Genomic DNA, 27,139 nt, shown 5'->3' on the forward strand with positions numbered 1-27,139 from the left:
CTGGCAGTACTTAGTTGGGTGGGAGCAGAGGGGCTGGGTTGCAGGCCAGAAACACTCGCACACATCCCTGAGAAGGGAAGCTGAAATGCTGCAGGAAGCCATGCTCTTGCCTGCACAGGTGATCCAAAGCTGCTGCAACTCAGTGACACAGCAAAGTCATGCTTCCCCCAGACATCTAGACCTGTCCCAGAGCCTAGGAGGAGACAGCTAAGGAGGTTAGAGGGCTGTGGCAGGCAGCCTTTAAACCCCCACCAGGGAATAGGGATGTCAGCAGCAGCTGGAAGCAAGGACTGGTAGGTTCTGGTGTTTACCCAATGCTGAGGAAAAGCAGAAGGTGCCATGTGGAGGCCAATTGTTGCCTCCCCCAGGAGACTAGTGAGGGAGTGCAGGGGAAAGCAGCTGGGCACAATGTTATCCTGAGAAGAAAGCACTGATAAGTGGAGGCAGAGGGAGCACCAGGGCCCAGGAGATTGCTGGGAAGGACATCCTTCCTTTGAGCAGAGAAGGGGTGCCAAGAGTCCTGCAGGACCCTTGACATGGGAGCACTCTCTCCTGTGAGTGCCTTGGTTAGTACTTCTGGTTGTGACTTTGTGCCCAAAAGCTTCCCAGAAAGAAGTGGCATAGCAGGTGTAGGTGTCTGGACTGCAGGGACTGGTGCTGGGCTCAAGGAGAGTGGTACCTGGCTCTTCTTCCTTCTCTGGTGGTGCTGGGTGCATTCCTATGAGTTATCATTCCCTCCATGCCAAGGCTGGTGCAAGACTTTACCCGAAGTGCTTGGCTGTCTCTCTTCTGGGCTCTCGTTTCCCTCCGCAAGGAGTCCAACTCCTGGATTGGACCCACAGGTAGGACTCCGTCACCAGTGGCTCAGGAGCACACTGAGCCAGCACACAGGGAGCTCAGCACAGGCCCTGGGCAGCACTGCAGCACCAGCTGGCCCTTTGGGAGACCAGTGGCCTCCCTAGCCCAGACTCGTTTGGGGTGGCCCCAGTGGGCCTGCAGCAGCTGTCTTCTTTGCACTGGAGGGATGGAGCCAGGAGAGGGGGAAGGGAGAAATCCCTCTGCAAAGGGTTAATAGTAGCTCCAGCCTGCTGCTCAAAGCCCAGGCCCTGCTGCAGGAGTGGTGTTGAGCAGCCTGCTCCAGTTGGCGTCTGTCCCAGAATGCTTTGGAAAAGCACTGGCCTCTGACCCCCAGTACAAACTGAGCCCAGCACGTGGGAGGGAGAAATTACTCCCAGACCTTCAGGCTCCAGGGTTTACAAGCTGCCTGCAATAAAGCAGCCATTTTTTCCAACAGTTATTAAATCTCCCCTTTTAGCTTGCTGCAAACCTCTGCATGTTGTTCCTCTACCCTGTCCCTAGCCCCGCACTGTGCTTTTCCTGCTCAAGCCCAAAACACCTCTATAAAGTGAGGCAGGCCTTGGGGAAGGCTGAAGGCTGGGGAGAGCTCCAGCCATTGGTTCATGAGCAGTGCCCCTCACCCTGCACTGGTGGGTCCCATCCAGTTTGGCTGCTGTACTTGTGTCTGTCTGCCTGCTCTCTGCATGAGCCAGTGCAGGCAGTAACAGCCTTCTCAGATGCCTTGCTGCAGCAATCCCTGGGGGAATCTTGTACCTGCTTCCCCCACTTGCAGGGTGCACATCTGCACCCCTCCTCTGAGCCCCCATGGGGCCAGTGGGCCTCTGCTGATGGACCACACTTCAGTATTGTCTTATTGTCCATGCTGGAGACTGGGAACCAAAGAGCAAAGTTTTCTTCTTGGCCTTGCTGATGGCTGGGGCAGCTGTGGACAGGGCCTTGGTTTTTCTTTGCCTCAGTTCTGCTATCTTGAAATGGGAATAGGAGCAGGGTTGGCACTTACCTGTCGTCAGCTCCTTAGGTAACTTATTCTATCTGCACTCCCTGCAGTGTGCGACAGATTAATTGCCAGGGAGGCTGGCCAGTTTCTATGGGAGATCACTGTGTGGGAGGCTCATGAGGCTTCCTTCACCAGCTAGTGTTTGTAATGACTGCTGCAGCTGGAAAGTGCCAAGAACTGCTTATTCACGTAGGATTTTGTGACCATCCAGTTGTATGGAAGTGCCGAGCTGGCGTGGAGCAGTGAGCACTGTCTGTCTGGTGCTGTGCTGAGCATGCCAGCATGTTGAGTTGCTGCAAAGGGTGTGGGGAGCACGTGTTTTTGTTTGTACAGTGCTTTGGGAACAGAACACTCTTACAAGTGGCTACCATGCCATGGGCACTGTGGGATCCAGATAAATAAAATGGGAGCTGGTATTTCAAAACAACCTCTTCCCTGCTCCTCCCACCTCCTGTGCACATTCCTCTGGCGAGAAACAGGCGAAGGTGAGGAGGTGCCCGCAGAATTCAGCTGTAGCCCATAGCCCAAGAGCAGCTGCAGCAGCAGGCAGACTAGACTCTACAGCCCTCTTCTCAGCAGATGCAGGACACACTGAATGGAGCAGGTCATCTTAGCCTTGGCCATGCCACCCATCAGGCATGTGACATATGTCTGGGGACCCAGAGCAAAGACCCTAGCCCTTGAGGTGACTGCAGGACACCAGCTCTGAGGGTAGCCCTGGAGCCTTAGGGCTTTCACTGCACTTCTCTTTCAGACCCAGTGATTAGCCAGGAGCAAAGTGCCTTAGCTGGAGTCTCACACTGCACTGGCACTGGCAGACCTGTGCTGTGCCGTGTGCTGTGCTGCACCCCTGGGTACAGTGAGGCAGGGAAGCCATTTTACTAAACATATCCTGGGCTCATCTAGGATTTACTCGAAACACAAGAAAAAAGCACATTCATCCGAACCCCCTTCTCTCTCCGAGGCTTGGTTTTGTTTTTAAATCTATATGGCAAGCAACCAAACTGGCTGAGTCAGTCAGCTGGCTGGCCACCAGAAGTAAAAATGCGGTTTTGTCCCCTCCCTTGTTCCACCCCCCCTCCCCCCCGGATTTTTTTTTCTCCTTCACTTAGCGACAGTTTCATGTATTTACAACAAACCTCTTTCTGCCGCCTTCTCTCTTGGGGCTGGGACAAATGGAAGCTGGCTTTTATTTTCAGAATCAGGCTAGGGAGAGAAGGTACAGGAGGGCAGCCTGGCTTTGCCTTCTTGCTTCTGCTCACAGTGATGCTGCCTGGGAGGAGAGGGAGCTCCCTGCTGCGTTCAGGCCTTTGCGGGCTGATGGCAGCATCTGCTGTCTTACAGGCAATTAGAGAGGTGAAGTGCCTTGCCCAAGGCCATGCAGGCCTGGCCTGGGAGGATGGGAGCTGAGAGTCAAGTCTCCTTTGGACCCTGACACCCAGAAGCTATGCTGGACATGGGCTGGCTTTCAGGGGGCAGGAAGCTGTGTGAGGTTCCTGAGTGTTTTCCTGGCTGCTGTTGGTGTAGGGATGGTCTGGTTGAAATGTACCCTGAAGTTGTCTCTTCCATGGGGAAGATGGGAGCCAACAACTCCTGTGTGAATAGCCAACATCTTGTAGAGGGCCAAGACACGCTTTGGGGGGAACCAGGGGTGTTTGGCCGCTCTGATGGCAGTCTGCATGGGCAGCTGGCCAGGTTTCGAGCACCTCATGCTGTTGGGCTGCTCACAATGTATCCTGAGAATGGAAGCACAAGGGGTGGTTTTCTTGCTGTGGCCTGTGGTTTGGGTATCAACATCTTAAATTTCTGGGCATCCAAATTCTGTAGCCCCATATATGGGCAGCCTTGTTACCCATTCTCAGGGTGGAGAGGAGATGGTGCAGCGGTGAAGCAGGTGTGATCTAAGTACTCACTCTGCTCCTTCCTTGTGGCAAGCCTTAGCTCCAGCCTGAACTGTTTGACAGATCGTGGCAAGTCATGGAATCTCAGTGTGTGTCCCAGCTTGCATGTGACACCCCACAGAAATAAAACTTAGCTGTAAATAAGGGAGGCTCCTCCAGCGAGAAGTTTTCAGATGCAAATTGTCCAGTTGGCTTCAGAGACAGATTTTCTTAATTTCTATGCTGATTTTTGCTATTTCAAATGCATACAATGCAGCAAATTCTCCAGTCTGACTGGCTTCTGTGTACTTCAGCAAGGGGGCTGCATGAGAGTAAGCAGCTGGCTGCCTGCTGTGAGCCTCCAAGTAGCTGAGGATACCCACGTTGGTCTGAACTAGTTTGTTGCTTCCTCTCTCATATCTCACAACTTAATCACGGGACATACTTGCAAGGCAGCAAAAGTGGGGAAGGGGAGGAACTGATTTACTGTTTTTTATTTTAGCAAGGATGTCATGGGCTAAGAAATGTTAAAAGGCAAAGTAAATCCTTCACAATATTTTGCTCTGTTGAAATGAAAGGAACTGAAAGATGGACAAAGGCTTAAGAACACAGTGGGGAAAGGTACTCACAAGCTGCTGGTAAGGCTGAGCATCTTTGCCACGTGGGGAATGTAGACATGAGGGGAATGACAGCTCTGTTATTCCCCAAGATGTATGTCTCTGGACATGGAGTTGTGCCCCCACCTCAGAAGAGGTGAGGAAAAACGAGAAGCGATGCTGCGACCTGGTGTTGGCAGAGATTTCTGGGGCTGGAAATTAGCAGAGGGTAATGGATGCTGCACACTTGCTGAGCGGTAAGGGGAGCTTTCAGGTCAGGAGAACACTGGGGATGTATCTCCAGCCTAGCGCCTAGTCCTCAGTCTGTCATCACTTCTCTTTCCTTTCCCATCTTTTAAGAGCTTATGCCCATAGGCTTGATGAGGTGTGGGAAGAGGAGAGCTTTTTAGCAATACCTGAGTGTCTCTCTGGAATCACTGTGCCTGACAGAGCCACCCTTTTTCCTTAAACTGATTTGTGGTCATTCACTCAGCAATCATGCAAGGCAGAAGAGGAGGAGGAATGGTTGGAAAAGAATCTAGTGGTCTGCAGTTTGCTGACACTTGTGGCCAGGTACTGAAGTGGACACTATTGTTTTCCACCAAACATGGAGCACACTGGGGACCTGACCCCATACAGGAACTTTTTGTGTGCAGTGCTTTTGGTAATGGTCTCTGTTAGTGGATGTCTACTTGATCCTGGTACTTAACCTTTTGGTTCTGCCAGAGAGAAGGAAATAAGACTTGTCAGTTCAGTTTTGGTTCATTTTTCAGTCCTTGCCTGGTTGAATTGCAAACCTGTGGGGATCTCAAAATCCCAGTGCTCTTTCTGACAGATAGGGGTGGGGAAAATAATCCTGAAATGGATCTGCTGTTTAAATCCTTTCCATCTCATGATCTGAAACTTCTGATAAACTGCCTGACCTTCAGCCCCTCTGTTTACACCCTAGCTGGACTCCTCCAAGTGCTGGTGCTGTCTTACAGCTGTTTGTGGTGTTCCTCCACCCAACAGCATGGTTTTTAAAGTTGAGGGAGTGGAGGAGGGAAGCATCCCTGAGGGACTACTTAACTTCCAGATTTGCTTGCATTTTGCTCCCCAGGCAGGTGACTGGAGTTTGGCACAGTCTGTTTCTAACCTCATCACCAGGAAAGATGCTTGTAACAAGGTCTGACCCATGGGCAAACTTCTAAACAAACACAAATTCCTGCAGCAAATCAATACCTGAATCAATGGGGTTTTTTTTCTTCTCTCAGAGTACAGCTGTGTTGACTCAGTCTGCTGAGACTGTTTCCTAGGTCATCTCCTTGCCAAAGCCTGAAATAAAGAGCTGGAATATGAAGCTCTTTTCCATTTCTGTTGTCACCTGAGTTGAAGGAGAACCTACATTTTAGGCTTCACTAGAAGTCTTGCTTATAGTTCTTGGAGTTAGCTGGCTATCTCCAGTACATCAGAGGGGTGAAAGGCAATGGGCAGCTTGGCAAGTCCTGAGTAAAACTGTGGTGGTATGTACTTTCTGCCTTCCGACCTTCCTACTTGTCAGGTGCCTTTTTGAATGCACTCTGGAAAAAAGGCAAATGACGCTTCAGTGGGCTTGGTCCCTCCTGCTGGCCCATCCCTCTGGGGGCAGCTGTGGGGGAGCCCCCACAGTGTTACCTGCCCGTGGGCTCTGTGTGTGCATGTGCTGGACAAGGATGCTCAGCACCACGTGTGCTGTGTTGTGTTGTGGCAGGTGTTTGCCATCACCCTGGGGTACAGGGGCTGGTAGAACTGGAGCGCTCTGAAAAAGCCCTGTCCTGCCCAACCAGGCACTGAGTGTTTGGAGCTTTGTCTGTAGTTTTACTTGGGGGAAAATCACTCTTGTGGAAGTAGTTAGAGATGAAATTGTAGCTGCTGTCTCATCCTCGGGCTGTTGTCACTCTGTTGAGGATGTACACTGCATGTCCCCTCCCTGAGGCCGTGCATGTACATCATCCTGCAATGTGGTGTCAGCAGGGCCAGCAGCGCGGGCTGAGCTTCTTTGTGATGGTCTCCAGTGTATAATGGGAGTTCGAGAATGAGCTTTGTTTGGCACAGAGCAGGTGCTGTGTCCTGAGGATGCTCAGGAGAATGGTCTGTCTGCTCCTGGACGGTATGTCCAGATCTGGGAGCTGACAGCTCATTTCCTGTTTTGCATTTGACCATGAAGATGATTGTTGTCTCCTGGATTTGCCCATGTGGAGTGAGGCTAATGGCCTTGGCAGTCAGAAGGGTGAATCCACTCATGTCTGGGATGTTTGGAAAGAGCTATTGAGAGACTTGGAGCCCACTCTGCTCCAAAACTGTTACAACTGCAACCTTGCCCATGTTCTCTCTGGAGTGTTTGAGAAAATCCTGCAAGCTGCAGCTGGATGTGAGCAGGGTGGTGTGTCCTGGGCCTCACACATTTCAGGCTTCACTTGCTTTCGCAGTGAGGTTCTGGTGCCCAGAGGTGGGACTGCTGAATTTGCCGAGCCAAGCACTGAACAAGAGAACTGGTGTCCTCTGTTCCCTGCCGTGCTGTAGGGTAGGCTCCCTGTCTAGACTGGAGTGCCAGGGCCTGGATGCAGCGGGACTTCTTGCTGAGGCCAAGCAGGACTGGGCTGCAGGAGGAGAGGTGCCTGGCTGTGTCCTGCAGCGCTGCTGTCCACCGAGGAAGAAGGCACGGCAGGACTTCCATCACATCCTCCAGCAGAGAGGCTTCCACCTTCTCTCACGCCCACGCGCTGGGACTGACATGCACACGTGTACAGACACAGGTTGACACCAGCACGAACACGCTCGTGCGGATTCACATGAATTTGCAGTTAAGCAGGCACACCCACGCCAGCGCAGACCCATGCTGGTGCAGGCCTGCTCGCTGTCATAGAGGCAGACATGTTCATATTTGCATGACTCCTGGCTTGTGCTGGCACAGGCACCAGTATACATGCTCCTGTGCTCACAGACACTGGCAACAGAGCTAAGCCATGGCACTGGTCTATTTTTGGGAGCACTCCTAAGAATTGTAAGCATGTTTCAGATGTTAGAGTCTTAGATGGGGGAAAGCTAGAACAGATGGCTGGAGGGTTCAGAGCAGCAGCCCTGCTGAGAACAGATATTTATAGGCAGATTTAACCCTTGTGTGGTCTCTGGAGCTATGTTTAAAGGGACAGCATCTGGAGCAAACATGGTAGAGCCAAGTGATGACCTCTGAGGGTGTGCTGTCCTATCTGGTTTCTGTGAGCCGATTATCAGTGTAGTCTGGAAATCCCATCTATGCTCTACCTCTTTCTCAGAGGATGCAGCTTTCCCTAGACCATGGAGCCTGGTTTCTATAAACCTCAGTGAAAATGGGCTGGTTGTGGTTATTATTTGCTGACCAAGCTGGGGCAGCGGGTACTGCGGCTGCCCCATGCCTGCGTGACCAGCAAAATGAGGACAAAGATTGTTTTGTCCCTCTTGCCCTGATTTTTTTTTTCTATTTTTTTTTTTTCTTTTCTCTTTTAGCAAAAGGTTATCCAGATTCTTCCTTTTCCTTGTTGGAAGCAGATACTCTGTTTTCTTTCAGGCACTGCCATCTTCTTAAGAGATACAGATTAAACCCTGCCCTGTCAGATCCATCAAATGTTTTTACCTGCCCTCATCTTGGACTCTTGTGCTTGAGCGTTTAGGGAAGAGCAAAACTCATCTGGGGGTTGTGCTGCTTTGTTGAACAGAACTGGCTGCCAAGTGAGGCGCATGGCAGGTTTGCAGTGACAGCTCTATTTGCAGTCCTTTCTTTGAGAGCATCTAGCCTCCCTTTTGGGGTCTGAGGTAGTGTTGTATTTAACTTGTCTGGCATGTCTTGAAGTGGCCTTCACAGAACTGAGTATCAGACATGGGAGAAAGTGGTCGGGGAAAAGGAAGAAAGCCATGCCCTCAGGTGGGACATGTAAAGAACTGACAGAGCAGTTATCTGAGAGTTGCAGGGAAGAAGACATTGGCTCTGAAAGCGAAGGATGAACTGGGGTGCAGACCTGGGGAGCTGTGTGAGTCTGCTCAAGCTGCTTTTCAGTGTGCCTCTGGCAAAATTAGGGAGCAGCGGCACTTCTGGATCTAGTGCAGGGCACTGGGACTGGATAAAAAAGAAACAGAAGTGGTTGCTACTGGCAGAGTTGGTGCTGCTAGGTCCAAGAATGATGGTCTGTATTTGTGCTCCTAAAAATTGGAAGACTGAGTCTTGCTGTGAGATGGGGGATGCAGCTGCAGCATCAAGTGGAAAAGGATGTTCCTCCCTCGTAACTGATCACAGGCATTTGATCTTGTAGGGTTTGAACTGCGGTGGTTGTGCACAGTGGCACACATGGCATGCACCTGGGCTGCACCTTTCCTCTGTTGGGACTTCAGCTAAGCCAGATATTTGGAGCTGCTCTCTGCCTGTCAGCTTGTGCCTAGCATGGAGATTCCAGGGAGGCAGTGCTGAGTCTTATAGGGCTGTTTTCCACTTGTCTTTGCACTGCATCGCCTGTGAACCAGCCAGAGGCATTTCCTATGTTAGAGGTGGCATGCAGCAGCCCTAAGGCAGGCTATTTGTCCAGAGTCAGGTGCTTGGCCAAAGGTTTTGTACAGATGCTCAGTGTATGCCTCAGTGAGCTGGGTTTGTTGTTGTGTACCCTGATTCCATGCCCAAGGGGGCATGAAGCTCTGCTGGAAGGTCTGGGAGTGTGACGTAGAGTGCTCGTGTTGCCTTGGGGATCAGCTCTGTGCTTTGAGAGTGTGAATTCAGAGCATCCCCAAGTTTTCTGTACACTGATCTGCTGGGCATGGGAGATGCAGATCTGTAGAGAGGAGGAGTATGTTGGAGCTGCTTGCTTCCTTGCTTACTCGTTCCGCTTTCAGACTGCGGGGGCTTGGAAATCGGTCACTGTAGTCCCCCCACACACAGTTGTGTTCTCACTGCTTGCCTGTGTGTCACATGGAGGAGTTCTCAGTTTTCCCAGAAGCTTTTGGTCCCAGGTCAGCACTTGCACCCACAATCAAAATGTGGCTTTATGGTGAGAAAAACTGCTTTTGCTTGCTGCAGCACCTCCCCCCGTCCCCCCACGTATCCCGAAAGCACAGCTGATCCTGCTGGATACCCAGGTGTGAAGCTGGCAGTGCTGGCAGCGCTCAGCCAGCTCACAGTCTGGTCTGCTGCATGGTGCTGTCATCTGGCAGCTCTGTGTCTGTGGCTGTCTGACTGCGTTTTGTACCCAGACATATCGGTAGGAGCGAGGTTGCTTGGCGGGGCCACGGGGCACGCTGACGTGGTGTTCTGTGGCTGGGCTGCCCAGTGTTCTTCCAGGGCCCGCAGGAAGGGCTGGCAGCCACCCGCTCTCCTCCTACCTGAGGAGGCAGAGAGAGAACCTGGCAGGAACAACGTGCCCAGTTGGGTAACTGCCAGTCCTGGGATCTGCCCACACTTGCCCAGCCTCCCACAAAGGCTCCATTGTTCCTGAGAGGGCAAGGAAGAGGCTTCCTGCAGCTCCCTGGGCATCATTAACCCTCTGCCTGCTAGGAGTAGGCTGTAGGATGGGCATGCATGGGGCAGGAGGTCCCATAGGCCGGTGGAGGAGCTCCCACTGCCCTTGAGTGTGAGGAGGGGAGCTGCAGCAGAGCACCAGCCTGTCTCCGCCAGCTGCCTCTAAAATTGCCTCTTGCTGCTGTTTTGAGGACAGCTAGCATGTGCCTGTGCTAAAGACATACACCAGAGAGGTAGGGCCCCGTTGAGCCTTGATTTCCTCTGGCAAGGCATAGGGAGGCTCTCTGCCTTCTTCTAGGCTGCTTTCTGCCATGACCTTTCCTTGGGAGCAGCTGCCAGTGGCTGGATTGCCTGGGCCCCGATGTGCATGCTGGAGCAGGACATGTCTTTAGGAATGGGACATTTAGGGTGGTGGGGGGTTAATTCCAGTGGCTGAGATATCGATGTGGAACCTGTTTAAAGCAATTCCAGACTGATCAAAGTGCCTTCTTCCTTCCTGTCCTGTAATGTGATCTCGGGCCAATGAGCTGCCTGGGGTCTGCTGTGGCTTCTGGTTCCTGTTGTTGTGGAGACAGAGTCTTGGAGGGCACAGGCGTGCCTCGCTGCGGGTGCAGGCTCGGAGCCAAAGCACAATATCCGTGTGCTGAAGAGGACAACGAGTACCCTGTCGCCGGCCAAAGGAGCTGGGCGATCGTGTCCCACTCTGCTCGCTTGCTCTGTACTGTCCATCTTTTGATGGCAGTTGTGCTTCCCCACAGCTTTCTGCTATGTGTGTTTCCTGATCAGCTGATTCCAGGGGTTATAGGGCTGCCTCAGCACCCCTGCTCTGTCACAAACTTCCTCTCCAGAATCCATGGGACGAGGGAGAGGAAGAGGCATTTGAATAGCATGGTAAGGCTCTGTAAAGGAAACTTTCTGGGTGTCAGTCTTCAGAGATGTTAACCCCGATGAATCTCATGCTAGCTCAGAGACTGGAGAATTGGCTCGGTAATCCAAACACCTGAGGACTTTGAAAACTAATAGATACCTTGTGAAAGTCACCAACTAGTTCTTCTGCAAACCCCGATGATAACTTATTTACATCATTACTTAAACGGCCGTCCTGCTCCCAAAAGATCTCTTATTTCCTCCCACTCAGTAGCCTTTGCACTCTTCTCCCCTCCTTTGTAATCTGGTCTTCATTGTTGCAATAACTTTCCTTAATATGTTCTGTTTCTTAAATAAGGGCAGAACTAGAGTTAACTGTGGAGGGCCAAGGGCTGAGTTGTGAGCACTTGATGACCCCAGCTATGTACCTAGTGCAAACAATGCTTCAGAGCTTGATCTGCTTGAGTCTGGGCACTTGACCTCTGGCCACAAGGACCACTGCAAACCCCAAAGCCTCCTGCAAACCTCAGAGCTGGAGGAATGTCAGAAGCCCTTGCCCACTTGGCCAGTCGTAAGTTAATAAGATGTCTCTTCTCTGGTGGGGAAGAGGGGCTCTGTGGGAAGAGCCCCAGGGCAGGTTGCCTCCGGGCCTTTCTCCATCTGTGGTTGTACATCTGCTGCTACAGAGGGCTCACTGCCTCCCCGAAGGATGCAGTTAGTGAGATGGGGCAATTCCTAGTTCTTTTTGCCTATTTCCTTTTGGGTGGTTGGAGGCCTGGCCAGGGTTAGATCACTGTGTCTCTGGAGGAGTTCTGTGAGTTGCGTGAGTGTTTGCATAAGGGCAGAATAGCTCCTGAGAATCGGGACTGGATCTGTGGGGAAGGCTGTGCTGCTTTTTTGCACCTGTCGAGTGGCAGAAGCTGGGGAAGTTTCAGCTTTATGTATCGAGGGGGTAAAGGTGAAGCACGGTGAGGAGGCAGAGCAGCTGCTGTCTTGGGGTGCACAGTGGGTTAACCTCTCCAGATCAGTGCTAGCCCAGACTCTGATGGTAAAGCTAGATGGGGAGCAGTGGCTCCCCTCTCCTCGAGGTCTCTGCCTCCCTTTTCAGCCCAACACTGTAGTCCCAGTACTGCTTTGCAGGCAGCTGCCACCACTCAGCTGCAGGATCAGCTGCCTGTGCTGATCCTCTCTGCACTGGGGAAGGTGAAAGGTTTCCCAGGGTGGAATTTCCTGCGAGGTAGTTGCATAGCTGCTTTCCCTATGACCTTACACCCTGATGTGCCTTAGTCATGATGGCATGCAAATACGAGGCAAGGGGGTGGGGGCTGGAGGGAGCTGCTGGGAAAAGGAAGTGACCTCAGTCGTGGTTTAATTATAGAGCCCAGCATTTGCTGCTGCTGGGCCTGGTATTTATAATCTTGGAGGAGTGCTCAGCAGCTCACTGCATCTCTTCTACAGTCCAGGCTGGCAGAGGGCAGTGTGGGGGCAAGGTGTTGGGGCAGCCACCCTGCTTCCCCCTCTTTCCCACATTCCTCGGTCAGCTCCCCCTCCCCAGGTGTGCTGGGGTACACACATGCGTGTGCCCAGTTGCACAGACATGGTGCTGCAATCCAGGCAATTTGCAGGCCTGCAGTTGTTCCAAACCTCTTCCTTTTGTCCAGGTGTATCTTTTGTATGTTGTATGTAGTTCCAGGATTGGGCATAGGAAGAGTCCAGCTCTTCCCCAGCTCTCTGCCACGACCCTCCTCAAAGGCAAACAAACTTGTTGCACTGCTGGTGGTACAGCAGGCTGCAGTTGGGGTGCATGGCACTGAGAGAGGTGGGAGGGGAGTCCCTGCCACAAGGGTTTCCTGCTGGGACCCTGCCTGCAAGGACTGTGCCATTCTTCAGGCTGGAGAGTGATCTGAGCTTGCTCAGAGGGAGAGCTAGTGTTTCAGGGAGATTTTCTGCAAGGTGGATGTCCAGCCCTCTCTTGCAGTGTGCAACAGGCATCTCCATGCAGCTTTAATCTGAAAGAGTGTAGGGATGTGGTGCATGGCTCTGCTCCCCAGCACACTGCGGAGGCCCTGGCTGAGGGCTGAGGAGCCAAGGAAGCCGGGGCTCCGGGTGCGCACCCCGTGCCCCAGCCCGGGCGGGAGTGCCGCTAGTTGGCCCGGGCTCAGCCCTGGCCAGGCTCTGCATGCCCTGGCTGACGGTGACACCTAGTGGCTTCGTCCCATAGGCTCCACCTCGGGCCCGGAGGTGGGGCACGCAGAGCATGTGAAGCTTTTGGACAGCCGGCATGAGGCTGGACCGGCCATAGGCAGCAGACCCTGCAGTGCTCAGGAACCCTTGTGTCTCTGGCTTGGAGACAGGTGGGCAGAGAAGGCTGCCAATGTGATGGCCCTGCCTGCTGACGATGGCTAGTCTGTCACAGAGCCCTGCAAAGAGACTTTCTTGTAAAAAAAAACAAAAAGAGCAGAAACTGTTGCATTAAAGCTTGGAAGCTCCTCAGGAAGTTCTGGCATTGCTGGGTTCCAGTCCTGAACACTACTGGCATTGCGGACTTCTTTTGTTATTGCTAAAGGATCCTAAAGCAGTTACTGAATCCTAGATGCAGGTGAAAGGCTGTCCTCATAGGCTCAGCTACATCAGCTATTTACCTGACATGTGTGACCTTAGGCAAGACTTGTCTCCCTTGCGATTCTTGTGGAAAAGGTGGAGGCTTAAGGTCTCAGCTGTGAGCCCTGCTGCTCAAGAGAGTAGAGGCAGTGTGAGGCACAGCTCACTGGCTAGGCTTTTTAGCATTACTTGCCCAGTCCCAGTAACCCCAGTGCACAAACACAGTGGACGGGGCCTGAGGATGTCTCTTCATCCCATGTAGCAGATGTCCAGGGAGGTCTGTGTTGTGGCCTTGCATAGCAGCCTGTGGTGTTATCTGCCAGAAGGGAAACTGCTCCATTCATGTACAGATGAGCTTGTCTTTGTGCATCCCAGCACAGCCAAAGGCTGCGTGGGGGCGTCCAGCTGTCACAGTAGCCCATGTTCCTGGCCAGATTTCATATACTGCAAGATGAGATCCTGCCTCAGAGGAAATTGAAGCTCCCTGAGCAGCAGCAGTACCTTTGGAAGAGATTTCTGGGTTTGCTTCCTGACCTACTGGATTCTGTTACTGGACTGCAGTCTGCCAAGCTGCAGCATACAGGTGGCTGTTCTGCCCTCTGTGTGGGGCACCTGCAGCTCCCTGCAGGTTTCTTGCTGACCCATCCCTAGCAAGATGCACTAGCCATGGTATGAGCCAATTCCTTGTTATCATCCCAAGGGGGAGCCACATGTGACTGTCGAGTGATGTCTGGCACATGCAGGGTTTCTGTAGGGAATACACTAGTTGAACTGGGAAGCTAGAAGGATCTGCAAATTTAAAGTTAGACCTGGAAACTCCCTCAGCACAGGATAGGAAACCAGGCTCTGGCTGGTGCTGCAGTAAGGAGAAGAGTGGGAGAAACTGTTAAACTAGGGGGACAAGTAAGGGCTAGAAGAGGTCTTCTAACCCTGATTGGGCTGAAGCTGTTACAGGAGAGAGGTTGTAGGGTGCTGGTCAGAAAGCAAATGGCATTCCTGATTCACCTTGCTGTTTCTGAGCCTCAGCTTCCACCCACGTTACATGGGATATGTGTCTCCTGGTGGAGGGGAACATGAATGTGAGGTTTTGTTCTACTAAAGACCTTTGAGACTTGTGGCCAAGTAGCCCCACAGAAATTCACCTTTCTCAAGACACCTCCAAATGACAGGAGATCAGCAGGGCCTGCCAAAATGACTTCAAGAACTGCTAGGATTCAAAAGAGCACTAGATTCTCTCTGCAGGTCTTGTAGAACCCTCCCATACACCTGTCGAGGGCACCACCTTTTCTGCCATTTGAAAGGGCATGAGAAGGATCCAAGAAATAAATATGAGTGAAAAAGGGCTTCTCTAGTTTATCAGTCTGATAATATAAGGGTGAGATAATTTCATGACACATTCAAAACAGATGACCCTTGTCAGCAGAGTTGCCCAGTAGAGCTCCCTGTCTTCAAGTGTCTGAGTCTCTCTGGCCAAAGCAAAGCTTAAATGAGAATGCCTTTAGCAGCAGCAGCCTGAGTTAAAGCTGTTGTTGCTGGTGATGAACACTCTCGGGCAGGTGTTCCCCTACTGGGGTCGGGGGGATGGTCCTGCAGTCACTGGTTGCTGTAGAGTGGATTGTCTTGGATTGTCTTGCAGCTGTGCTTGTTGGGCTCAGGTCGGTTTCAGGCTCATCTGGGTGTTCGAACCCCCCCCCCCGACTCTTGGCTGGAGCTGGCTGGCTGACAGCAATGCTGTTTCACTGCTGGTTTTGAGGGGTTTGTTTCTCACTGAAACAGACTCAAAACCTGTTGAATGGTCTTGTGAAAATTATTGTTTTGAAACAATGATTTTTGCATGGGAAAGCTCAAGTTTCTGATTCTGGTCTTCTCTCAAATCATAAATGATTCAAGGGTCTCACACCTCAGAAATCTCACTTCTGGAAAGTTTGTAGTAGTCTTTCCCTTCATGAAATACACTGACTTTATTGATGTAGTATGGTATTTTTTTGAGGTGTTCAACCCCTTCTGCTGTTAACCCTGGGAGGACTGGTAATCTAGGATCTAGATGTTGGGTCATGTGCTGGGGATCTCATCCAGATTTGGAGTGCACAGTATGTCACGAAGGAGCAGTGGGTTTCTGGAGTCTCTCCTGCTGTTCTCTGCATAATGTCTTTCTTCAAGAAGCCCTTCAGCTTGCTTAGGACCTCTCATTTCCAAAGCCAAGGTGTTCAGCATGAGTTTGTGGTGGTGTCCATGGGATTTGGATTGGATTGGTCAAGACTGCATCTTGTAGTGAGTGATTGGGTGGTTATCAGCATAGATTATGTACTTAGAGGGTGTTTGCAATAGTAATCTGGTTTTGTTACTTCCTGGACAGGCTGGCAGAGAAGGGTTCAATGACTTTGTGTGTTGCATCACCGTGTCACAACCTGTTTTGAATGTTGGGTTTTGTGAGCTGTGGAGCACAGCTCAGAGGGCTGGGTTCTGGTATCCACTGTGTGTACTCAACTTGGTAGTCTTCTGAGTTTCACAAGAGCTTTTCCCAGCATCTGATGGGAGGGAGGTGTGGTGAAGCACCTTCCTTTTTGAATCATCGTGGCTCTGCTGTCCTGGCTTCCTCTCTTGTGCCTTCTTCCAAGAGGGATAGCACAGCAGCAATGCCAGCCAACTCCCAGATGTGGAAGCTGCAAGGCTGGTGGCAGGGGTGGGCTCCTCATCTTTGCAGCTGTGTTGGGAATCCACATTATCGTCCTGTGGAGAGAGCTGGAGCATGATTCACCAGAAAAAGTCTTCCGGGAATGCAGCGGGGGTGGGTTCCCAGACTGCAAATATGTCAGCCCAGTCTCTCCTGCCCAGAGCTTACTCCTCCTCTCCCTCTGCTGCTGTTCAGGCTGTACTGGAGGAGACTTCCTGAAAGCAGTTAATGTTGTTTTGTTTCAAGATTTCTTGTCTACTAAAGTCCCAGCCTTTGATTAAAGCTGTGACTTTTCAGGTGCAAACACTGTCTGCATTTGGATGTAGCCCTTTGTTCAACAGATACTTGCTGTGCCTTGAAAGCCTCCTTCCCTGCATGAGGTTGGCTGGGTTGTCCCCCTGTGTAATGATGGTGGAATCAAGGCACCCAAAACCCAGGCATCTTGCTTCGGATTGGTGGTAGCCAGGGGCAGAAACCAGGACTGGGAATTAAGTTTGCTATTGTCTTTAAAACTACCAAGCTGGAGTGGGTGTGTCTAAATTGCCGAGAAAGACAGATTTCTGTGCAGTCTTCTTTTTGTCATGTTCTTTTCAAGATGTTTTGAATTGTTTGTCTCCTGGTGTCACTGTATCTACTTTCTAGTTAATTATCTTCTGTGGCCCAGATGTATAGCACGCCTGCTCAAATCTAGTTTGAGTTCTCAGGGTGTGGGGAAGGAGCTTACAGCAGTCGAGATGCCTGTTGTCATGCTGCGGCCAGACAGATAAGAGGCTGAGGCGGATCCCTGCTATCCATCTGCAACAGAATCCAGCTGTTGCTACTCCTGAAAGCAGAGCACAATCTTCAGGCAGCTGCTTCTGGCATTTGTCCCATTAGGAATTGTGAGGCAAGTGTTATCCCTGTGAGTGGTCACTAGAAGAGGAAGGTTTTCCAAAGTTTAGGCAGGTCCCTCTGTCAGCCCAGGGTAGCTTTCCATCCTGCTTCAGGCAAGGTTTTGAATGACTTCCCTGGAGCAGCAGCCTAATCCAAAATAAAGAAAGAAGGTAGGTGCCCCCCAAATGTTACATTCTGGAGGAACCTCACAGCTGATGAGGCTCATCCACGCTGCAGGCAGTGCCTGAACGTTTTATCATGGCAACTGCCAGGTCCTTTGGGATCGAGGTGTGTGTTCCATGCAGTCTCATTTGAGAACCAGGGGGACAGGAGGTGTATCTCTGGACTCTGCAGGTGTGGGCTTTTCAAGGCCCCAGACTTCTTCCTCCCTCCCTGAAGTATTCACCGTGCTGGGTTTTGCTAGGGTTGTGCTGCAGTGCCGCTGAGCATTCACATTTTCGGTGAAGCATTTTGGGATCTGTTACAAACACAGTATCATGCCTGTGCAGATGTGCCACAGGCAGACCTGGATCTCCCAAGCTCCTGTTGAAATGGAAGCACGTCCTCAGCGGGTGCAACCACACAATGCCTTGTGGGTTTGTGACCCTCGGGACTGTGGTGCAGAGTGTTGCAGGGGTTGTGAGTGCGGCAAAGCAGAGGTGGGGGAGGGCCTCTGGGCCACCAGCAGCAGGAGCTGCTGCAGGGCTTGCTTTCTGGAATGCTGTCTGGCAGCAACCTCTTCCAGTGGGGCTGAAGGCTCCCTGTGGCTGGCCAGCCAGCGACTGCAGGCAGCTTGTGTGCTTAATGCTGCAGCTTGTGCCATATGGACCTTCTCCTCCTCCCTGCTTGCCCTCTCTTGTGTCTCCTTCCCCACTCAGCTCCCCTCCCCCTGCAAGTGGTTTGACAGAGCAATTGGGCAGGCACTGGGACAGCAGCTCTGACATAAATCTCTCCTGGTGTGGAATGAGGGGTATAAATATCCAGAGAGTGATGTGATCTTTCCAGCTGCTATTAATAGGTCTCTGGAGAACAAGAGCGAGCAAGCGAGACTGGCTGACACTTAAAGGGCTAGCAACTCCCTTATGTGCTGTGAAAATTAATCAGCGCCATAGCTCACCATCTTCCTCCAGGCTAGAGCAGAGCCCTCACCGAGGTGTGTGGGGCGGAGGTGGAGGAGGAGGGAGCAACTAACAACTCCTAGCTGGGAAGCAGTGATAGGCCAAGCTGTGCATAACTAAGGAAGAATGCTTGGGCGAGCCGTGCCACATGTTTGCATAGCATGCCAGCAGCCTCTGGCTCAGCTTGCAGGGAGGCAGGTGCTGAGAAGACCCTTTCTGCAAGCACAGGACTCCCTCACAGTGCATGATGGGCTGCAGCCTGTCCCTTGTGGTGATCTCAATCTTTTGGGGATTATGGGTCTGCCAAATGTGCTTCACTCTGCTTTCTTTGCAAAGGTGCAGTGATTTGCCCTGGCACAGCAAGCTCTTGGCTTTTGCTAGTGGCATCTCCAGGCTCACCTTTAGCAAGCCAGGAGCAGCAGCATGTGTAGTGCTGCTGAGCTCTTGTGGTACTATCTAGACACCTGGAGTTTGGTCTGGAGCTGGTGCTTCCTGTCCCTGGATGGCAGAAGAAATCTGTGCACAGCATCTGGCCTGCATGGTCCAAATGGCAGGAGCAGACCACAGCAACCCCCTTCCTTGTGTGCTGGGAAGTTTCTCAGCCTGTGCACAGGGAAGCTTCTTGGGTGCATTGTTGGGGTGTCATGCAAAGCATATAGCAGATGTGAGCAAACAGAGTCATACCTCAGCTTCCATGAACATGTGGTTTACTCTCCTTCCCTCCTGCTTCCACAAGTAAAAACTACTGTGACAGGATTAGGGTTGTGTGTTGGATCAAGGGTTTGTGGTGGCCTTCCAGAATACACAGTGTGATACAGAGCTGCATCCCAGTCATCTCTAGTGCCTGTGCAGAGTTCCAAGGGGAATATTCCAGGTGTGAGCATGAGACTCTGCCAAAGCAACTAGATCCTGCAAGGAGGGCTGCTGCAGCATTGCTTAGCTGCATGCATGTCCCTCAGCCCAGAAACCTTTGTGTTCTGCCCTAACCTCCTCTTCTCTACTAAACTCTGCCTCAGGTTGTGGGGCTATTCAGGTAGCTAAGCTGGGTTTTGAGCATGAAAGCATCATCCAGGTATGTGGCACATTGCATCATCCTGCTGGGCTGGAAGCTCCTGCTAAAGTGGACACCCCCTCACCCAGAGCCTTAAAGCAGGAGCTGGAACTGTCTCTCTGGCCCCTGGGAGAAGCAGTGCTTGTCTGATGAGTGTCTGCACTTCCCGGCTCTGTCCTTGCCTTGGAACCCTTCTCTGCCTCCTTCTCGGTTGCCTCAACCTTTGTCCCCTGCTCTGTCCCAGTTTTCCCTTTATAAGATTGTGTCAAGACTGTCTGCTCAGTTGTCTAGCTGTCTTCTGTGTGTTTTGCAGCACAGAGGAAACTTACTTATCAGCAAAGGGGATTCCTGAAAACACTAGGGCACTCAATTTCTCTCTAGGGTCACAAAGATGTCTTTGGGAACACCTGCAAAATAGCTCTGTGCATCCTTCTACTCACCAAAGGGCTAGGCTGGCATGGAGCACCCATTTCTCATCTTGGCCTTGGAAATGAGGGCTCTTATGTCTGTGGCTGTTCCTTGAAGTACTGGCAAGTCTGCCATGCCTGGGTGAGAGTTTACAGCTTGTCATGATGTGAGTAACTGCAGAGCAGGATTTTTTGCTCAAAGGGGCCAGGGCTAATTCCCAGCCTGAGCAGCTCTGGGTTGTGCCTTGCCATGGACTTTGTCTGGCCCTGTGACCAAGTAACAGCCCCAGTGCACTGGTCCTGTGCTGTGCCCCCAGCAGCTGCACCTGTGTGAGGGGCACCGTGCTGACTTGCTGCTCTTTTCTCTTGCAGGTTTCTGATTGAAGGGCCTGCGAGCTCCCTCCACTGGCACTGTGGGAAGCTTTAGCCAAGCCAATGCACCCTGACAACAAACTGCCCAGCCATGGCAAGGCAGGCAGCAGCAGTGCCCTGGCCCAGCACCACAATGTGAGCCAAGCACCCACCTGTAACTTGGGCTCAAAGGGCGTGGGGGCAGGCAGCCATGGCAGCAAGGCCACTCAGATTTCCCCTGGCAACTCTGGACTGAAAAACAGCCAGAACACTGTCCCAAACTTCAGCTCCTTGAAGGGCAAGGTGAAGCGGGAACGAAGCATCTCAGTGGACTCCGGAGAACAGCGAGAAGCTAGCACCCCATCACAGGACACAGAATCAAAAGGTAATGCTCTCCTAGACCTTGCCTCAGCATGTCCTCCTCTCAGTTGCTACAAACATCCTGGCAGGACTTGGGATGGGAGCATCTTTGGTTTCTCTGCTGTGTCTTCTGTTCAGGCTTGTCCTGGCTGCCTGTGTGACTTTGCATCACTGCTTGTCACATCTGCAGTCTTTGGACTAGAGTGGCTGAATTCTCATTTGCTTTGCATTTCATTCCCTAAACCATTTGTTACACCCAGAATCTGGCACTGGTTTTTACAGGCTACTGAGGCCATCTAAGCAATGGTTCACTGAAACAAGCAATGGTTTCAGCATGGTTCACTGAAACAACACCAAATGCCCCTGCATGTGCAATGCGCAAACTTTTAACTTGAGACTGAGTTGTTTTCTATCTTCTTGTTGTTGGTAGAGAGCTGCTTAGTGGTGTTGCAGCTGCCCAACGACTCAGTCATGGTTAGCAAGGAACTGCTGCAAGGGTCACAATCTGAACAGTTCTGTGGTTTCATCAGCAATGGATAACTCTTGTGTTACAGCATGTGGCTTCTGGAAAAGGGCTGAGTCAGTGTTTCTAAACCCTTTGCCTACCCTGTCCTCATCAGCCTTCCCTCTAACCTCTTGCATTCCATCAAGCTCTGTGCTCAGTGGCTGTGTGGGATACTTGAGCATCTCACAGACGGTTGTAGGGGGAGAAATTCCAGTTGTGCCCTTGGTTCCAACCAAGACTCACACCCAGTCTGCAGACGCAGAGCTGCAGTTCTGGCTTGTGGCCCTACGGATTTGTTTTCACAGTCAAAGTCATGTTGCCTGACTGGCTTAGGCCAGAGCTGTGCCATGGAACAACAGGTAGAATATACCTGAATGAATTTCCTGCCACTGGGAAGGCTTTCTCCCCGTAGTGTTACAGGGGTAACCATACACTACTGATCATAAGCATTTGCAGTTTTATCCCAGAGCTGTCTTGTAACCACACTTCCACAGGAAAATTATTAAAATGGCCTGATCAGAAATGTCCGAATCTCCTATGTTCCTAATACACTGACAGATCATGTGAATATGGTCATGATGTAAAAAAGACAATGTAAAAAAAGTAAGGCCCGACAACGTTTCATTAGTTAAAGCACACGACTGGAAGTTATTCATCTTGTGTCTGATTGCTCTCCCTAAGTGCCTTTAGGCAAGCCACTTCCTCTCTGAGCTGCATCAGTCCCATCTGAGAGGGTGGACACGTGGAGGGAGCATACAAGTTTATAGAGAGCATGAAGGCCCGTGCCTGATTGGTGTCGACAAAGGGCAGAGTCTGTCTCTTGTTCCTACAAAGGATGTGAATGTGCCCTCCCCTCCTTTAATTGCTGAATCACAGACCCTTTAAATTTACAGTTAATATCCAAAGCTCTCTAGTTTGGAACTGCAGGTAGACACATCCTATGTGCATAGGTTCCTTTCAGGTGGTAAGAAATACATCTCATTCTGAAGCTTTGGCTCTCACAGGGAAGTCTCACTAGATCTGGCTGCTAAGACAGGGAGCCCAGACTGAGCAGATGCTTCAGGTTCTTAACCAGTGCTGGGCAGATGTTAGCATAAGGCTTACTGCTCAGTGCATCCTGGTTGGGTTGGCACTGCCAGCACGCAGCACCCAGCTGGGCAGGACCCCAGCCTTTCAGCCCCTTAAGCACCTCTGCTGGCCCTGTCCCTTTGCAGGTGAGGTGGCTCCCCGCAGTAAGCGACGGTGTGTGCTGGAAAGGAAGCAGCCATACAGTGGCGATGAATGGTGCTCTGGGCCGGACAGCGAGGAAGACGACAAACCCATCAGCAGTGCACACAGTGAGTCACTGCCTCCTTACCACTCTGAAGCTTGAATAAAACCAGGTCCTTCCTACGGCTCATCAGGAGGGCTGATGACACTGGCACCTCTAGCTTTGCCTGTGTGTGCTCACTTAGCCGAGTGTTGTGGGGCCCATTGCAGTTGGTGGTCATTGTGCTGTGAGAATGCTTGCCATGCAGTAAGGCCTTGGACCTATTTTGTGGAGATGCTACAGGCATGCTGGAGGGAAAAGTGTCGAGGTTGAATGTCCCTGCTGTACGTTGCTCTGGCCATGTACAGAGCCCTGGTCATAGTGGCAGCCAGAGTGCAATGTGCATTGCTCTTGTTGCAGCAGCTGCATCTCTGCCAAGCCACTCACCTTTCTCTCTGCAGCTGTGTTGTAAAGACAGCTCAGTGTTAAGAGGCTCTTGGGTTCTTGACAGTGGTTCAGGCAGAGCTGAGCTGGCCTGAGGTGTGCTCTTTTTGGGACAATGAGCTGTAGGTCTACTCTGTTTTCCAAAAGCACCATCATTCTTTGACATTTTGTATCTACAATTCACTTTGCTTTCAAACTGTAACAGGGAGAATATCTGAGAGATGGGGCAAGGTCCTGTGGGACCCGAGGAGATGCCCATGTTCTCTGTAAGAGAACATGAACGTGTAGAAAAGCAAGAAGAGGGTGGCCTCTGTGCCTGCCAGTGCATTGTTGCCATTGTCTCTGGAACATCCATCCACTTGCACTTCTCGGCACAGTCTGCAGCCTGTGCAGCCTGCGCGGGAAGGGATAGTGCCGAAGGGTCAGCCTGCTCCCAGATCTGCCTGGCGGGAATGCGTCACGGTGGGGCTGCCCAAGGGCAGGGGCTGGCAACGAGGTAGCGCCCGTGTCCCCGCACCAAGTTCCCGGCGATGTCTCCTGCGTGAATGCTGCGGTGGCAGGATCAAGCTGCAGAGGCTGCTGCGATGGGGAGAGACAGCTGGAGGGGGGAGCAGGGAGCCAGCTGGGTTAAGGTAGAGGGAGGCAAGGCATGCCTCTGGTAATTGCAGCGCTTAGTAATATTAATTATGGATCCTACTTAATAACGGCTGACGATTGACAGCGGCCCCGGCCGGGCGGGCCGGTGCTGCCGCCTGCTGGCGGCTCGTCCGTGCAGCCCGCGGGCTCCGGCCCCGCAGCAGCGCCCGGCAGCTCCTCTTCTCTGCTCCCGCAGGCTGTAATGTAGCAGATCCTGCGATGTCCACGGCCCCACAGCTTGGCCCAGGGTCCAACCCGCTGCCTAACCTGAGCGAGAGCAGTGCTTCCGGCGTGCCCCATGGTGCTGCCCCTGGCTTGCGGTCAGAGGCTGCAGGAGGCGGAGGCGGCGGAACAGGGAAGCAGCATTCACAGTTTGTTTACGTCTTTACAACGCACCTTGCTAACACGTAAGCGGTAAACCCCACACCTCCTCCACTGGTATTGGCTGGCTTTGCCACACCTGGCCGGCCTTGTCACACCTGCCTGCTGCATGCAGCCCTTGAGCACAAGAGAGCTGGAGAAATCTGTGTCTCTCTGGTTGCACAGAGTGGGAAACCTCTGGGGTTTGTGAGGTATGCTGGTAGTTGTTGCAGGTGGACAAACTTGGACTTAAATGCCCACTTCCTGCCAGTGAGGCCTGGCTCTGCACTCTGTTTCACTCACTATGGAGCCCATTTTGTCGCATCCAACAAAATGATTCTCCCAAAGCAGTGTGGGCTGCTGGTCTGATTTGAAAGTATCTAAGGGGTGGGTGTGACAGGGAGTGTAATGTAACACATGGTATTCTCCACACAATTCCTCTCTTCTGTCCTGCATTGTCTTAGCCATAGATTCTTAGAAGTCAGTTTAGTCTGTTTAGCCTAGGCTAAAACTAGCCTAGTTTTAGAGCTCTGCTGTATCACAGGTTCAGTGTGGGAGATTCCAATGCATCTTGGTGACAACCACCTTAGGGCAGTAGGCACAAAGCAAAGCCTGTCACAGGATGTTGGAAGAGGGAAATTGAACAGCAAGTGATCATCTGTTGGAGATCCTCACTGGAGGCTGTGCAGGACATATGCACGGACTCTGAGAACATTCCCCCTTCTTGGTTACCTCTAGGGATTTCTTTCTTCCTGTAGAATTGAATAACGAGGTGGCAGCTGGGGCCTTGGATGGGTAGGATGGGGCGCAGTGCCTGTTCTCAAGTGATTTGTGCTCTCTCCCCAGAGCTGCAGAAGCTGTCCTGCAGGGCCGAGCTGACTCCATTCTGGCCTACCATCAACAGAATGTCCCACGGGCAAAGTTAGACCAGGTATACCACCTGTGAAGCAATTGCTCCTGTTTTCACATGCTGACGACTATTACCCTTCCAGTCTGATGTGGTCATTCTCCCCCATCCCCTGGCTCAGCTGTGAAAGAAGGGGTTGCCAGAATGCCCTTTCAGTGGGGTGGGAAGCTGCTTTGCTGCAAAATCTCTTTGGCACAAGTCCTTGCTGTTGTCAGCTGTGATAAGTTTGGGATGGGGCGTGGCATGTTCCCCCGCAGCCACGTGTGCAAAGTACCTGCTTGTGCGTTCCTAGATCATGTAGTAGTACCTACGTTTTTTTTTCCTGCAAGGAATGAAGGTGAACTGCCATGAGGCTTCATTTTGGGACAGAGAGGTCTCCTGCAGGGTGCAGGGAAGAATACCTTCCTAGGATCTTTCCCTGCTCAAGTTTCTTCCCCTTTTCTCTGCCAGGCACCACCTGCTCCTAAAGTGCTGGGCGTTGCTGAGCCACTTCCAATTAACCCTCCTGCTGCCAATACTCCACAGTCCCAGCCACTGGCTCCTCAAGCAAGTCAACCACAGCCACAGCCTCCCCCACCACAGCCTCCAGCCCCACCACCTCAGGCCATCAGTCAAACACCTTTGCCTGCGCCCAGCAGCCTGCCTCAGGAAGGGACAAGTGAAGATGGCCGGAGAGATCTGACTCCCAACTCTTTGGGGAACAATAGCAGCAACAACCAGCCTGGAAGTAACCATCCAAATACGCCCACTGCATCTGCCAGCACCATGCAGCCTGGGCAAGTGGACTCCTCTGCCACACCCAGCTCCAGCCTCCTTGGAGAGGGCCCAGGGATGCCGGGGAATGGGCAGGCAGGCCTGGGCCCCAGGAACACCATGAACTCAGAAGGGCTCTCAAAGGAGCAGCTGGAGCACCGAGAACGTTCTCTGCAGACCCTGAGAGACATTGAGCGTCTGCTGCTGCGCAGTGGGGAGGCTGAGCCCTTCCTCAAGTCCAGCCAAAATGCAGGTGAGGGCGGGACTGCCCCTCAGCCACAGGCTGCCCCTGCCCAGCCCCCCGCGCCCCCTGCCAGCATCAAGAAGTATGAAGAGCCTCTGCAGTCCATGATCTCCCAGACCCAGAGCCTTGGTGGGCCCAGCCTGGAACATGAGGTGCCTCACCACCCTGGCGCTGACATGGGACAGCAGATGAACATGATGATGCAGCGGCTGAACCAGGACAGCCTGACACCGGAGCAAGTGGCCTGGAGGAAGTTGCAGGAAGAGTACTACGAGGAAAAGCGACGGAAAGAGGAGCAGATCAGCATCCATGGCCGGCCCATGCAGGAGATCATGATTCCTCAGTCGATGGGGAGCATGATGATGCGTGGGCCTCCACCACCCTACCACAGCAAGCCTGGAGAGCAGTGGCCACCAGGGATGGGCAGCCAGCTGCGGGGACCCATAGATGTGCAGGATCCTCTGCAGCTGCGGGGAGGGCCACCCTTCCCTGGCCCACGGTTCCCTGGGAATCAAATGCAGAGAGTATCTGGCTTTGGAGGGATGCAGAACATGCCCTTGGATGCTCTTGGGCCTATGAATGCCTTGCAGAGGCCAGTCAGGCCCAGCATGGGATGGAGCGATGATATGTCTCCTATGGGAGGCCCTGGGAACTTTCCACAAGGCACCTTGCCCTACCCACCAGGGCAAGGAGACCCAGAAAGGTTTATGAATCCCCGTGCCAGAGAGGAGATTCTGCGGCATCAGCTCATGGAGAAACGCCCAGTGGCAATGCAGAGGCCCATGGGGATATCCAACAACTCCATGAGCCAGGGCATGGAAATGGAGAGGATGATGCAGGCTCACAGGCAGATGGATCCATCCATGTTTGCTGGGCAGATAACGGGTGAGACCCTGAGCAGTGCCCCAATGGGAATGGATTTTGCAGGCACTCGGGGGATGCTGAGCCCTCCTATGAGTCAGTCAGGCCTTCGGGACATGGACACACCCATGGGCCCTGGCAACCTCAACATGAACATGAATGTCAATATGAACATGAACATGAACCTCAATGTCCAGATGACCCCACAGCAGCAGATGATGATGTCCCAGAAGATGAGGGGCGCTGAAATGATGACCCACCAGGGCATGAACCCTGAGGAGCTGGCCAGGGTTAGGGCTCAGAATGGCAATGGCGGTGCAATACTAACGGGACCCCAGAAAATGATGATTCCCTCACAGTTCCCCAACCAAGGACAGCAAGGCTTCTCGACAGGGCAAGGGTCTTATCCCAGCCTGCCCCAGGAGATGGGCAGTGGCTCAGACATGTTTAGCCCTGAGCAGGGCACCATGTCTGTTGGGAGCATCAGTGGCACCACCAGACTCAGCCACATTCCTCTGCCTCCAGCCTCCAATCCCACTCCCACACCAGGGGGAAACCTGGCCAACATGCACCCAGCACCTTCCCGGGGGCTGGGCCGCCGGCCCTCTGACCTCACCATCAACATCAACCAGATGAATTCCCCCAGTATGGGTCACCTCAAGTCTCCCACCCTTAGCCAGGTGCATTCGCCACTGGTCACCTCCCCATCTGCCAGTCTCAAGTCCCCACAGACACCCTCGCAGATGATCAGCATGCCACCTTCAAACCAGTCTGGATCCCTCAAGTCCCCCCAGGTGATGAGTTCCTCCCTCAACGTCCGGTCTCCAACTGGCTCACCAAGCCGCCTGAAGTCCCCTTCTATGGCTGTTTCTTCCCCTGGTTGGGTGCCATCTCCCAAAGCCACCATGCCCAGCCCAGGAGTCAACCAGAGCAAGCAGACTCTCAATATGAACTCATCTGCTTCCATCGGAGCACTGGAGCAGGGTATGCTGGGTGTCTTGTGTGCGAGTGCATGTCTGTGCTTAGTTTTGATGAGTGTGTGGACAGGGT

General features: G+C 52.5%; 1 protein-coding gene across 2 annotated transcripts in view; it reads left to right on the forward strand.

Annotated features, from left to right (window-relative positions):
- Window positions 1-27,139, forward strand: part of BCL9L (BCL9 like) — a 47,724-nt gene that overhangs the window by 14,064 nt on the left and 6,521 nt on the right. For both annotated transcript variants that reach the window (XM_071449586.1, XM_071449587.1), the window contains exons 2-6: window positions 19,792-20,155; window positions 21,850-21,972; window positions 23,161-23,371; window positions 24,171-24,255; window positions 24,682-27,073. In XM_071449586.1, coding sequence (XP_071305687.1) covers window positions 19,855-20,155; window positions 21,850-21,972; window positions 23,161-23,371; window positions 24,171-24,255; window positions 24,682-27,073 — 3,112 coding nt within the window. In that variant the 5' untranslated portion in view covers window positions 19,792-19,854. The remainder of the gene's footprint in view (window positions 1-19,791; window positions 20,156-21,849; window positions 21,973-23,160; window positions 23,372-24,170; window positions 24,256-24,681; window positions 27,074-27,139) is intronic.

This window comes from Agelaius tricolor, unplaced genomic scaffold (genome assembly GCF_023055355.1).
Source record: "Agelaius tricolor isolate 1412-34295 unplaced genomic scaffold, bAgeTri1.0.p SCAF_29, whole genome shotgun sequence".
NCBI classification, from domain to species: domain Eukaryota; kingdom Metazoa; phylum Chordata; class Aves; order Passeriformes; family Icteridae; genus Agelaius; species Agelaius tricolor.